This window comes from Thamnophis sirtalis, unplaced genomic scaffold (assembly GCF_051295495.1).
Source record: "Thamnophis sirtalis isolate CommonGarterSnake01/CBP01778 unplaced genomic scaffold, rThaSir2_p1.2 scaffold_2, whole genome shotgun sequence".
NCBI lineage: Eukaryota > Metazoa > Chordata > Lepidosauria > Squamata > Natricidae > Thamnophis > Thamnophis sirtalis.
The window spans coordinates 143437100-143452231 of record NW_028261382.1 but is presented as its reverse complement, the minus strand read 5'-3'; the positions used below and the strand labels follow the sequence as shown (position 1 = coordinate 143452231).

At 37.9% G+C, this 15132-nt stretch overlaps 1 protein-coding gene across 4 annotated transcripts in view; it reads left to right on the top strand.

Annotated features, from left to right (window-relative positions):
- Nucleotides 1–15132, top strand: part of MAPRE2 (microtubule associated protein RP/EB family member 2) — an 81165-nt gene that overhangs the window by 18521 nt on the left and 47512 nt on the right. For 2 of the 4 annotated variants that reach the window (XM_087707094.1, XM_087707095.1), the window contains one exon: nt 133–313. The exons of 1 other annotated variant lie outside the window; for it this stretch is intronic. Coding sequence is in view for 1 of the 3 variants with exons in the window: in XM_087707092.1 (XP_087563218.1) it covers nt 11802–11920 (119 nt within the window). In the remaining 2 variants the exon portion in view is untranslated. Of the gene's footprint in view, nt 1–132; nt 314–11646; nt 11921–15132 lie in introns of those variants that run through there. One more of the 4 variants, XM_087707092.1, reaches the window with a different exon arrangement.

Sequence of the window (15132 nt, the reverse complement as noted above, 5' to 3'; positions counted from 1 at the left end):
CAACTGTTTCTTTCCTGTTTCTATGTTAATATTTATTACACCACTTAATTTATAATTTGGGATTTTTTTTAATATAAAAATCTCATTAGAAAGCAAATATGTTAAACATGTTAATTGTTCTCTCTTCCTTAGACCCAGACCATTGAAAGCATACATTCTAAATTGTTGTAGGAATTATAAATAATCTGTTGGAGCTGATTTTTTCAAATCTTCAAGGAAAAGATTTTCATAATTGTTTGCACAGTTACAGAGAATACATCTTAATATTTTCCATTTTTGTAAGGAGAGCACAATCTTTTGCAAGACTAGGAAGGTATGAACTGCTAAGATTCTATAATTCCTATTTTACAATACTAATATTGCTTTTGAAGCTAAATAAAAATAAAAAGTCCTTACATATCAGTATCAATTGAAGGGAAAAGACCCATTTTTGTATATATGTTGTATTGTTTCACCAGTTATTAAAACTTAATGTTGCATATATGATTCCCAAACATGTTTTGGATCTTCTGATTATCTAGTTTCCTTTGCCTCAGTCCTGGGCAATGATATTATCCAGGACTGATTCCATAGTTTAAAAAAGGGTATTGGAATTAGAAGGAAAATGATAGTGAAGTACTGGTATTGTTAAGGAATAGTTAACCCTATCTCATTCATGGACTGAGAACAAGATGAAGGCATTGTCGTGGAGACATAGCAGAACCAATATGTTGCCAGAGCTTGTTTGTGTTATTGAAAAATAAAAGTGGAGAAAACCCCAAAAAGATAGCGAATCATATGGTTAGAAGTTTAGTTAATAATGACAATAGTGTTAGTATATAATATATTGGTCTTCCAGAAGGCCCTTAAATGTTTCTTCTATGATTCTATTAATTAGCTTGGGATTCCATGGTAGAGTGGAGCCTGTTAGCTGATTATATGAGTTAATGGATTGCACCCTCTGTATGTTTTCCTGCATTTTTTATTTATCTTCTTTTTATTTTAATTTATATTGATTGATTGAATGTTTTTATGTATTCTTAATTGTTTCTATGTATGCCATCCAGAATTATTATGTGAGATGGGTGGCTTTATAGATGGAGTTAAATAAATAAATATTCATTTAAAGAAGCTACAACTGCATGTTTCATATAAAGCACATTCTTTCTTCAGCTCAAGGCCTTCGACAACTTCTTTTTTGTATTATCGATCATACCAAGGTTTATAGCTTAATCTTATCTTGCAGTTCTTCTGAACTAACAGATATTTTCTAATTTTTTTAAAATAATAGGCAGCCTATTTCTATAGAACTCATATCTTCTTGAATGCTAAGCTATCTGCTTTTTTTAAAAAAAAATTCATTTGATACGTTCTCGTATGATCAACTGTTTGCTTGACATTTTTAGGCTTATTTAGAAAATAAGAAATTCCTTCTAAAAATACTGCCTTTTTGGACGTCAAACTTTCCACTGTGTTTTTTACATTTATTTTTATTCTTGTTCAAGGTCATGTGTCCTTAAAGACTCCACACTAATTCATCTGAAATCAAAAGAATAAAGTCACTGGTCCTCTTCTTCTGTGATGCTGGATTTTTTCTTTTTTTCCTGGATGCAAACAGCTGTTTGCACAATGGCCACTGGTGCTGAATTATGCTAAGGAAGGAATCTTAGTAATTTTACCAGTGAGCAGATAATATCCTAGTCAGTTTCTTCTTAATTTTACAAACACATTAAAAAACAAAGATTCAAAAACCGTGCACTGGTTTTTTCCTGATCTTTTGTATAAGCAATATGCACCCAATTCTTGCTTCAATCACTTCCTAGCCCCTAAGCTGAAGCAAACCATACCTTCACATTCCTCCCTCCCTCATACAGAGGCTATGCAGCACTTACAACCACTGATAAAGCTGGTTTGAAAGTTTTTGGTTGCAAAAGAGCTGCCATGCATTCTTTAAAGCATAATGGCAACTGCAGACATTTTGATACAAATAGATGATGCTTTTACACCAAGGCACTTTTTTCGTGTAACAGCTGCTCACAGGATTTATTGAAAACCTGGATGGCAGTAGGGTGCTGGCAATTTATTTTCTTTGTGTATTTAGGTCAGCAACAGGGAGAATTCACTGGATCATATTATTCCTTATCTATTCTCATTGTTTGGAGGCTGCAGAAATGAAGATGGTTAAAGATAAACTTCAAAGGATTTGTGGTGGATTGAAAACTACACCAGTTAGAAATGTCCGAAAGCAAAGAGCGTTTTCACATTAATTAAAATTCAATTCCATAAAGCCAAAGAGCTAACATTCTAAATTAGATGATAAGAAGTGAAAATGTGGAGAGAAATTTTGTGAGGAGATAAAATTCTCAGTCATCCCTTCTTTATCTCTAGTCTTTCAAGTTAGTTCAGCTTTTGTGGCTGTCCCAACAATCTGGGGGCACTGAAAACAACAGGGACAGAAATTACCTTTCCTGCTTTCTCTTTTATTGCTGGTGTCTTTTTAGAACCTTTACCATTAAGGTTCCTTAAGAAACCTTCCCTGGACCAAGCCATCCTTAATAACTACCGTCCAGTCTCCAACCTCCCTTTTGTAGGGAAGGTTGTTGAGAAGGTGGTGGCCTTTCAACTCCGACAGACCTTGGATGAAGCAGATTATCTGGATCCCTTTCAGTCGGGTTTCAGGCCTGGTTACTGTACAGAAACTGCTTTGGTCGCGCTGACCGATGATCTCTGGCGGGCCAGGGATAGAGGACATTCCTCTATCCTGGTGCTTCTTGACCTCTCAGCGGCCTTCAATACCATCGACCATGGTATCCTTCTGCGACGATTACGGGAGGTGGGAGTGCGGACGATACTCAATTGTATCTGTCCGCTCCGTGCCAACTCAGCGAAGCAGTGGAAGTGATGTGCCAGTGCCTGGAGGCTGTCATGGTCTGGATGGGAGCGAACAAGCTTGCACTCAATCCAGACAAGACCGAGTGGCTATTGATGTTGCCTCGCAAGGATAGTCCAGACATTCCATCTCTTAGCCTGGGGGGTAAAATTTTACACCCCCTCAGAGAGGGTCCGCAGCCTGGGTGTCCTCCTGGACTCGCAGCTGATGTTAGAATACCACCTGTCAGCTGTGACCAGGGGGGCTTTTGCCCAGGTTCGCCTGGTGCACCAGCTGCGGCCCTACCTGGACCGGGAGGCACTTCAAATGGTCACTCATGCCCTCGTCACCTCAAGGCTTGATTACTATAATGCGCTCTACATGGGGCTGCCCCTGAAGAGTGTTTGGAGACTACAGTTGGTCCAGAATGCAGCCGCGCAAGCGATATCAGGTGTACTTAGATACACCCACATTACACCCATCCTCCACGAGCTGCACTGGCTCCCTATTGGTCTCTGAACGCGCTTCAAGGTGCTAGTCATTACTTTTAAAGCCCTACATGGCTTAGGACCTGGCTATCTGAGAGACCGCCTCCTGCCACATATCTCCCAATGACCAATAAGATCTCACAGGTTGGGCCTCCTCCGGGTGCCGTCGGCCGGCCAATGCCGGTTGGCGGCCCCTCGGGGGAGGGCCTTCTCTGTAGCTGCTCCAGCCCTGTGGAACGATCTACCCATAGAGATCCGGACCCTTTCCACTCTCTCAGCCTTCCGAAAAGCCACCAAAACCTGGCTGTTCCGGCAGGCCTGGGGCTGCTGAACAATGTCCAGCCCCATCTAGACAGAATGGATGTTGTGTTATTTTTAAAAACTGTATTTTTTATTCTTAATTTTATTTTTTTATCTTGTCACTGTAAGCCGCCCAGAGTCCTATGGGATTGGGCAGCATGCAAATTTTATTAAATTTCAAATTTCAATTTCAAATGAGATCTATCATAGTAGTGCTAACTTATACAACAAGCTGAATGTTGATGTATGCAAGAGGCAGGAATCCTGGAGGGGGCCTGATTCTTTTGTTCTATCCTGATGCCAATCACTTTATATATAGAGGATACATTTGTTGCGAGATCTGTTGCTCAGTAATAGAATAGGGAAGATTTATAAGGAAATGACAGTATTGTATCCTAAAAGAACAGGAAAAGTTGCACAGTAGAAATGAAACCTTCATTATTTTCAACATTTTTATTCCTGGTAGAGTTTGCTGTTATCTCTTTGCTGCTAAATGTTTAAATCTCTCCCCCCCCCCCCAATATCATTTCTTAAATGGCTTTAATGATCTCATCTTTCTCATAAGAAATTCAAAAGTGATAATGGTTTACATTCCTAACAACTCTGTCAAATGAGGTGAGAAAAATAATAACCATCCCAATCAACTTAATGAGTTTATTATTTATTTGACTTAGTCTCATTCTACCACTCTTGTTTATTATTCCACACTGAGATGAAGAGATACATTTCACATAATGTTTGCAACAATATGTGTGAGAGACAACAAAAGAGAGAATGGGAGCTGTGAATAGCTTTCTCAGTATTATTTGGCAGTTCATTTTTTCATCCTCCTTTTTGTTCGTGGCAACTTCAGTCTTGGGACTCTTGCATCTGGATACATGGACAGTGTCTAGAGGAACAGAAGAGCCACTGTTGTTAACAAAACAATTTCAGACTAAATGTCCTTTGAGTCTCTCTCCTGTTATTTATGTGAGCATCTGATAATCATTAATGCAAAAGGAAAAGAAATGGCTGTGACATAGGAGACCCTTGAGCCAAAAAAAAAAAAAAGTTATGTATTCAGTTTGCAAGCAGATTGAAACACATTTGAATGTGTTCTCTCTCTTTCTTACACAAACAACTTTGTAGCAACAGCATGGGATGGGTATCTGTAACAATCTCAGCCATTTTTAAAAACACACAAATAATAAAATCTCCTCGTATAAAAATGCCCAAATCTCTTGGAAAACAAATTATGCTAACAAAAAATAAGTTAGTGTCTTTTAATGTTAATGCTTTATTATTTGAGTCTGGTTCTTCTGTTCTGAGTACCTGAGTAGGACAGTTTAAAACAATACCTGGAATGAGTATTATGCAGAAAGAAAGGGAAATACTGGAGTAAAGATATTTCTAAAGCATGTTTTAAAGATATTTAGCCTGTTTTTTAATATAACAAAACATTTGCACTATCCTATTTAATAAGAAATATTTTCTTTGTTTTTATTTGGTGGGAGGGAGGGTGAATGGAAAACACTCTCTTTAGGCATAGTTTCCATACCCCAAATTACTACTAATTAATTTGCTTAAAATGCATAATTAAAAATCCAAAGTGTTCTAACTACTTGCTTTCAATCTGTGATTTATATCAGTTAGTTCATAAATGGAAGTCGAGCTTTGAGGAGAATGTACAACTATAGCAGTGGGAGATGGAATCCTACTAAATGACTTAGTGTATTTGTAGCAGCTTGTGATGATGGTAAAATTAAGTACATCTGTAATGAGTGCATTGTTTCCAAGCAGTGAATGTCAGCCAAGCTAAAAAGTCTGCTATCCATATGGAACTTATATCATTTCTTCTCTCCGTTCTCAGAATAGTTCTGCCAAAATTGTAACTATAAAAAAAAGAAAAAATGTTGGCCTTTCTATACCATAATTTTACCAAACACAGTTGGAATAAAACAGCTGATATCGAGAAGTCTCCCCAGAAATATAGTTGATTTTTTCAGAACTGAAACAAATTTAACATGCAATGCTACGATGTTATTTCAGTATTTTTAGAATTTGTTGCTAAATGGGCTCAATGAAGTAGACATTGAAATTTCAATTTTTAAAATGTAGCTCAAAATATTTTTACAATATCCAGAACTATTCTCTCAGCATAGTTTCCAGGTTTTTAGATGTATCCATTAAGTTATTTTGCAATCATGTTATTTTTAATGGTGCAAGTATGTGTCAAAAGTGCATTTCACAAAGAAAGATAAAAGATTTATACAACCCAACAACTATAATGATACTTAAATATTTACTGTATATAAGGTTTGTCTAACCTGCAGCCCACAGACAGCATAAGGCCCTGGACAGCTAGTGCAGCCCTACAAGATAATAAAAAAATATATAAAAAAGGAAACTTGTTATTTATATACATTAACTATATTATATATTTTATATGTGTCCCAAGATAATTCCACTTCAGTCAATGCTGCCTAGGCAAGCCAAATGGTTAGACAACTGTGCTGTAAATTATTATTGCCTTACTGTTTACATAGCACTGTAAATATATTTAATGCTTTGCAGAGTACATGAAATACATGATATATGCCCTTGGGAAATTATAATATTATACACGCACGCACGCACGCACGCACACACATGCACACATACACATGCGCATGTGTGTGCGTGTGTGAAAGGAAGCTACAGGGTTGCAGTGTCAACATTTATGGATAGACTGTAGCACAGCAGTTATCCTGATTGAGAAATTCAATTTCCAGAAAACTGCCATCACTGTCTAATGGTCTACCGTTCTAAAGTTTCTTTTAAAAAAAGAAGTATGGATGTGGAGGAATATAGTTATGGTTGGTCAATATTTTTTAAGAAATGTAATGAATTAAAGTTTATAGCACTGCTTATACCCATTACGAAATGGGTAAATAGAGCAGATTATAGAACTTTTCTGAGAATCTTTGGTTTAATTATTTGTTTGGTAAGAATACTTGGCACCTTCTCAATAAAGAGTATGTTGTGGCCTGCTAGAGGCCAGCAGAGCTGGCAGCAAACTCGGACATGAGGAGGATGGGGAGGAACATGGACCAGTCCTAAAGTCTTGGGAAGGCTCTGATGAGTGCTCTGCATCGGAGGCAGAGATGGGGCCACAACCACTGTTCCCTCTAAGTTGCGCGGCTGCACGGACGCGCACGTGGCAACAAAACACCACGCAGCAGTTTCCAACTGCCGCGCAGTGGTTTTTGTGAGACACCTTCCACCATAATAGGAGAGGAGAGCCAGCCTGGAGACAGCAATCAGTTCTAGATCCACAAGGCAGAAAGTAAGTAGCTCAGAGAAGGGGTGTGGGGGTTGGGATAAGGCATGGGATGGGCTCCCAGCAGCGGCTGCTCAGATTTGCCAGAGAGGGAGGGAGAGTGAGAGAGAGAGAGAGAGAGTATCCCTCCTTCCTTCAGCCCAACACTCTCGCTGGCATCCTGGCCAGATGAGAGGGACTGCAGAGGGTCTCCTTGAGTCTAGGGTAGCGAGTCATTCAATGGGAAAATTGCCTCTTGGAAGGAATGACCCGGATTGGCTCCTGCTTGATCTCTCCTGCTTCGTCTCTCCTGCCTCTTTGCTTCTCTGTTTGGTCTTTGGGCGGACTCTAGGAGACCCTCTGCAGTCTCTAAGTCTAGGAGACCCTCTGCAGTCCCTCTCATCTGGCCTGGATGCCAGCGAGAGTGTTGGGCTGAAGGAAGGAGGGATTCTCTCTCCCTCCCTCCCTCCCTCCCTCCCTCTCTCGTTAGTTGGTGGGCAGACTTAGCACTTTGTTAAGTTTGTTTCTCTGTGTGTTGTGCATAATATATACATGTCTCCATGGATGCAATTGTGAAAGCATTTTTTTTACTCTTTAAAAGAATTTTTGGATTTCTCCTCACCAAACCTTTAAGACTGAAAGAGTTAGAGTTGAAATATAAAGAGATTGTCAATTGCTATACTATTAGATTGGTAGGCAATTATGGACTATCTTGATTATATCCTCCTTAGAAAGAATATGCTACTGTATGGTTGAGAAAAAGACCAACTTCATTCCATGGAAACCAAACAAAGTTCATATGGAGGGTTTCTTTCTACGATGGGCTTCTTGGGTCAACAGTGAATATCAGTTATCAAAAATGTAGGTAAAAAGTTAAGCAGACAATAGGCAATTACAAAAAGGGAAGACAACTTTCTGAATTCTGTTTTTTTGACTTAGTGACTTATAAATAGTAGACTAATGTTCTGAAAACGTGACCTAAATTTCTATATATTTTAAATAGCTGTAAAGCTATGCTGAAAAAGTTGTTCTCAAGGTATTGTGATAAATTCAATAAAAAGAAGGAAATTCTTGATGAACTTAAGGAGGAATGAGAGTATTGGATAGTAAATGGACAAATAAAATTACCAATCAAAGAATATTTGCACCTCAGGGTTGAAATGAGATGTTCTCTTCCTCTTTCCTCTCTTCTCTCTCTGTCTCTCTCATCCTCTTTCTCTTTGTCTCTCTTCTCTTTCTCTCTTTCTTTTCCATTCTTCTGTCACTTTTTCTCTCCTTCTCTCTCCTCTTTGTCTCTGTCTCATCCTTTCTCTTTGTCTCTTTCTCTCTCCTTCTTTCCCACTCTTCTGTCACTTTCTCTCTCCTTCTCTGTCTCTCTTCCCTCTTTTTTCTTCCTCTCTTCCTCTCTCCTACTCTTTTATCACTTTCTCTCTACCGCCCAACCTGTTCCCATACTTATCTTAGACTGATCATATTTGCAATAATTTATCTTCTGTTCTAAATAGGCACAGTTCCCTTACCGGATCCCTCGCTCACTCAAACACACACACACAAACACACACACACAAACACACACACACACACAAACACACACTCATGCACAAAACCATTTTTCTCCATTCCAATTCAGATCCTATAAATCAATTGCTCTGTGAAACATCTGTGAAAAACATTCAGGTGCTCAGACATGAAAATGTGCTGCTCAAACACTATACTTTTCCGCACACACTGAAAAAAAATTAGAGGGAACATTGGCCACAACCGTCTGACAGTTATCAGCTACCTTCAGAGTCAGAGATGAGTGGGGTTGAAGAACAGCTGGAGCCTGTTCCCGATGTGCGCATGCGCAGAACTTTCAGGACAGGGGAACAATTAAGGAACAGAGGTTGACTCAAGAGTAAAGGCACAAGGGAACGCTGAATGGTTCCTCCCATAGGAAATAAATAGGAGCAAAAGGGAATTGGTGTTTGCAGGAGACAATTAGTTTGTTAGTGTGAAGATTTGCTTGTCTGAGAGACTCCTTGCCAAGTATTTCCTTGTACAGTGTTGTGTCTGCAAGCTATCAACCTGGCAACTATCCAAGGATTGAAAAGGTCTGTGTTTGCAATTCACCCTTGAAAGACTGTTTGCTGGGACTTTGCTGGATATGAATGCTAGGAATTCATATTAGCCAAATAAAAAGAGGTTTTTTGGGGATAAGGAGTCTGTTTCGTGATTTGGTGAAGCCTAGGTCAGAACAGAGTAGTTAAAGAGCCGGTCTGGTGTAGTGGTTAAAGCATCAGGAGACACTGAGTTCTAGATCCATCTTAGACACAAAGCACATTAGATGACCTTGGCCAGTCACTTTCTCTTAGTCCTACGAAGGAGAAAACAGCAAATTACTTCTGAAAAACTTTCCAAGAAAATTGCAGAACTTGTCCAGGTGGTCTTCAAGAATCAGACACAATTTGAATAGAAAAAAAAAATTAACATATGCTTCCCCCCCCACATCAAATATTAGGGTGGGTTTGGCTCTGCTTGTGTTAAATTTCTTTTCCATTGTTCTCAATCCCTTTGAAATCAGGCTTCCTTAAAACCATATCACAATTGAGATGGAAATAAAAGGCAATGATGCATTCTCACTGTCTTCTTCTAGGGTATTTTTCAACTTTCTAGTCCATACTATACACCTAGGATACCTTGATGATCTTCCATTCAAAGTACTATCCAGATCCAAAACTTTTTTAAAAAAAATCCTATTGGCCAGTGTTGCCTAGATGATGCCACCTATCTTGATATTGAAATAGATTAGATTAAAACAAATAAAGAGCCATGCTAATGGGATATAGCGATGTAGATTTTCAAAATTAGGACAAGGATCATTTTGGACAAATTACTACATACTGTAATCTATGAATGGGCAGATAGCCTTTGTTTGTCTTAAACTATTTCATACTGATTTACAATTATTTTAAATGTAGTGTAATTTATTTGGATTTTGCTTAGCACAATTTGTTAATCCAGCTCTTTGTGGTCTGTAAATCTTATTTTTTGCAAATCATTCTTGAAACAGCTCATGTACGTAATGATATGAACTTTACCCTAGGCAGCTTTGGAGAAAATATGGTAGGCACAGATATTAGGAATTCATAGAAAATAAATGGTAATTTTGTTTATTTGGTCCTTCTGAAATATCTAAGCCTATCAATCAGAAAAGCTCCATAGCTTTCCAACTTGCTCACATGACCTAAATTAATCTTGCAAAATCCAGTTATCTATTATTTGGAGGAATAGCTCTTCAAAAAATTGTGATTTGGGTGGATCTTTCTCTTCTCCCTGCTTAATAGATTATAAAATCAAAGCTTTATTTATTACTTTATGGTAAGTAGATGATAACAATTGTCAGGCAGGGACACTTGAGACCAAAGGAGTGCTGTTATTTGGGTACTTAACAAGATTGTTGTTAAGATCGTAACTTTTTACAAAACACATTTAACTGCCTTCCTCTTTATGCATATTTTGAAGGAAGAAAATCATCAAAGAGATTCAGTGAATACTCTGAGGTTTTTAAAATGCATTTAAACTTTTCAAGGTGATTTCAAAAGCCTTTAAAAAGGGGGTTTTTAGATACTCTTTTTCCTGCTGAGAGTATGTAAGAGGAAAATGAAAAATGTTTAACACAGAGAGTTTATAGTCAGATGTAAAAATTCAGCAGCACTGCTTTACTCATTTTTGTTAACAATAATAATGAAGGTGTATTGAAGTCTGAGAAGTGATTTTATGATGAGTGATGAGGATTATACCATACAAGCACCTTATTAGGATTTATGTCCACAATTCTACTATTTAGATTAGTGATGCCACCTCAGTTTTGTACACAGTGGTTTTGATACTTTCAGTCATGGGGCCAAAGATAATTTGTCAGGGTGGAGATGATAGTGGATTATGAAGCTATGAACAAAAGGCTTTCATTTTGTTTTCTAGTGTTAGAATTGTAACAAATTATTATGATTGCCAAGGAAGGAGAGAACTGGAAATGCTTCTTTGCTTGTTTCCATACTTAGGTGTGGGAAGAGCTTTTTATCATGTTCTTTCCTGAAAATAAGTCGCCTTAATGGAAAAAGCAAGAGGGAATAGTGTAATCGCCATTTCAATATAACTCTGTAGAAAACTTGCCTTTAGCCCGCCATCTCACTTGCTTTATCTATTGAGAACTACTTCCCATGCTGTGCACATTTTCCAAGCTTCATCCGGGATGATTATTTACAGTAAAGGGAACTTCCTAATTCTAAAGCTCGGCTTCATGAGCAAGTTAATCGCATGTTTTGATTATGCTACTTCGTCCTCTGTTACGATCGATCCAATAGAGCCGAATTGCCTGAAAAAGCAGGATGATTACTGTATATTTTTACGGACAGGTGTGAGGCGTGAAAGAAAGAAAAAACCGTCTTTTTAGAGCGTGCGCAGCCGCTCTCCTTCAATGCCTCCCTTTTCCCCTTTGTATCGGCAGCCGCATTTACACAGCGCGCGGCTGGAGGGAAATCGTAGAGGAAGCGAGACTGGGGCGGGGGGGGGGGCGCCAAGCCGAGTGGGTTCTACGTGCCAGATGTTTTAGCCCCTCCCCTTACGCCTGTTTGGCTGCCTCCGTGTGGCCGCGCTCGAGCCCTCTGTGTGAATCGAAGTCTGATGAGTTAGCCGGTTGCTATGGTGAGGAGCTGGTCACGTGGTCTGGGTGCTGCTCCCGGCTATTTGACGTCACCGACCAGAAAGGAGGGGAAAGAAGACGGCGGCGGAGAGAGGCGGACAGAATCGGTAGTAAAGGGGAAAAAAGCAGCAGCCCAGCCCGTCCATACCTCTCCTCGCCCACAGGCACCCAGGTTTTGGGCTGCTTGCTTTTGGGAGCGTTCCAATGCCTGGTCCTACTCAAGCGCTGTCCCCAAATGGAGAGAACAACAACGACATCATCCAGGATAACGGCACCATCATCCCTTTCAGGAAGCATACAGTGCGAGGGGAGCGTTCCTACAGGTAACCCACTCTCTTTTCTTTCTCACCACCCTGTGTGCGAGTTTGGGCGTGCGCGGTGCGTGTGCGTCGTGGACACACACATACACACGCACACCCTGACCCCTTGGAGAATTGCTGCAGTGTCGGGTGGAAAAAAAGCAGGGCTGCAGGACATTGCATAATAAAAACAGCGGGGCACCAAAGCCTAATCTAGCGTGTCTCTTCGTGTAGCGGGTAGCATATTTAACTGTTTTAATGAGCTCCTTGCATTGTCTCGGTTTTAAAAAAATCTCTTGTGAATATTCTTCCCGTCATACAGAGACGTTTTCCTTTTCCTTATTTTCCAGCTTCCTATTTTTTTTCTTTTTTTTGCATGGCGAAAATAAGATACGCATTCTGGAGTGAGTGCATTTTTGTGTGTAGGTATACAAACACACCCACACACAATCAAAGGGATGTAGTATGAGTGCTGGGGTTTTTCTTCGTATTCTTTTGTAAAGCGGGCGTTTGGAAGACCGCAGAAGAGGAGGCTGTGAGAGAAGAAAGAAGCAGGCTTATATAATGGTGCACTGCCTCGGTGTGCAGGAGGGAAAATGGAATCCTCCTGGATTAAGCTGCAAGTCTGTGTGATGTTAAATCACCAGATTGATGGAGCTTTGTAAGAAATGCAACCCCCTGATTGGTGGAAGCTTGACAGAGGTCAGAGTGTCAGGAATACATTAAAAATCCTCTTAATACTGGGTTTGGAAACTAGGTGGACTGTACAGTAGCTGCTAAAAGAATAGGGGACACTAAGGACATAAAGTGATATCCCTGTTTATTTTATATTTATATATATATATATATATATATATATATATATAGATAGATAGATAGATAGATAGATAGATAGATAGATAGATAGATAGAGTCTCCCCTTTATTTATTTATCAGCACAAATACTATATATATATATATATATATATATATATATATATATATATATATATATATATATATATATATACATACACACACACACATACACACATACACACACACACATATACATACATACACGTAATGATTATGTGTGTGTGTATAATCATTATGTTTCTTGCTTTGATAGAGGCTGTTGTCTGTTTTCTTATCCATAGTTATAAAACATTTTTAATAATAGCTTGGCATGTACCTTTGGTAAGAGGGTTCCCTCTTTCTGCCCCTTCCCCTAGACACATTAGCATATCTGACATGTTCCCCTAGATAGAGTCATTAAGATTGCTTCCATTTTCAGTAAGGATAAAAGTGTAGCTGTGAATGAGCCTCATGTTTGAGGCTTTCTTATCCCTGCATTCTGAAAATGTAAGCATGATTGAATAACACAACTGGATGTATCAATATCTTTATGTTTGTTCCCCACAACCTACAATTTATCACTTTCTCTTTTTAAAAGTATCATGCTCTGGAGCAAGCTTCTGAAAATGAAATTTTGTTGACATGTTTGACAACACTGTGAAATGTAAAATCAGGAAAAAAAAGTGATCAGTTGACTATTGGATAGTGTATGAATATAGTACTGTAAAGCAGTATTGCTGCATGTCACTAACTGTAGGTTCCTATTTTGTTTATGAATGGCTGAAGTCACAAAAATGTTTTAAAATATAACACTCTGAATTATTTGTGAAATCCAAGTTCTTTTTCTTATATTTGTTAACATCCATTCAGTCTGGACTAATTTGAAAAGCACTAATTGCTTAAGCTTTTCCCTTGTATTTTATATATAGCATCTGTTAGGTGTGGCACTAATTGAACCTTGAAAATATGGAATAATTCCTGAAATTTCAAATTATTTTTGTTTAAGTCTTATTGAGAAGTTAGAATCTCTTATTTCGTATCTTCATTCATTCCACTATGTATATTTTTGTTGGAAAATTTATTTGATAAACCTTTTATTGAAAAACTGATCTGTCTAATGTTAATCTTATTAAGAACAGAACATTTCAGGTTTGTTGATAAACATCAGAGATCTCATTGAAGATATCAGTCTTAATATTATAACATTACTACTGAAAATAATGTATTTACTTGATCAACAGTATATACTGATTTTTTTCTTAAAGAAAAAGCTTCTTTGCTTAGAAGAAAATTTTATGTTGCAAAAGTTTAGGCTACTGCAAAAATGTAACACATTATTTGGGGATAACTGCAAATATATTTCAAAGGAGCTTGGTTTAGATTAGATAATAGGCTTGTGTTTCATTTCTTCCCTTCTCCAAAATATTTTTAAGTTTTTTGAAATAAATATAGTACAGAAGCAAAATGTTCCTGCAGCACTCTAATTGCTAGATTGCTTGATAGATATTATGTTTTATTTCTGACATGTGCTAACTATATGATTACAGATAACCCATTCTATATATTTCCCCCCTCAGTGGAGAAATATGAACAAGCCAAAAACACCAAAATACAAATTTATGAATAATCCACAGACTGGCATCTGAAAGCCAAATATTATTTCATTCATATTTCACTGAGGTGGATTCTTAACAGCCACCATGAAATTGTAATAGTTTCAGTTGGTTTGATCCTCTAAAGTATGCCAAGATCAACTGAAATGAAAGCCTCTGTATGAAAGTAAGCTGATATCTAAACAATTTCTGGTCCATAGAAGTGCCAACTATATGATTTCATATATATTTAGTTCCAGAAGAAAAACAATCTAAGAATGAAAGTTGTGTAATTATGGTGCCACTCTGGCAATGATCTTATATTATTTTCATAGCATACTTATACAAACATAATTCCCATTGCATACAGTAGCCTTACTCCCAGCTGCATCTCCATAGTGTTGTGGTTAATATATTCTATTCTACTTGAATTAGATTAACAAAAACATAACACACTTTAAAATAAAGATTAGAATTTTCTCAAATTATTTCCTCAAGTTTTGAGTGCAAAGACAAAAATGCATTGATTCATAAAAGTGAAATCATATAAGCCTCCAAATCGGAGATGTACAAATTTTGTTCTTAGGGACATATACAACCTCCTAAAAACAACAACAAAACAACAACCAACAACAAAGGCACGCCCTTCAAAAGTTGCCACATAATTGGAATTTTAATATTTCACTTTGGAAAATGTTCATATATGCGAGAAGTAATCATATTAACTTAGTATTGAATTTAAATTTAAAATTACATTTGGTCCCACCCAGATTTTTATCCTCATTCTATTACATGTAGCAGTGTTTT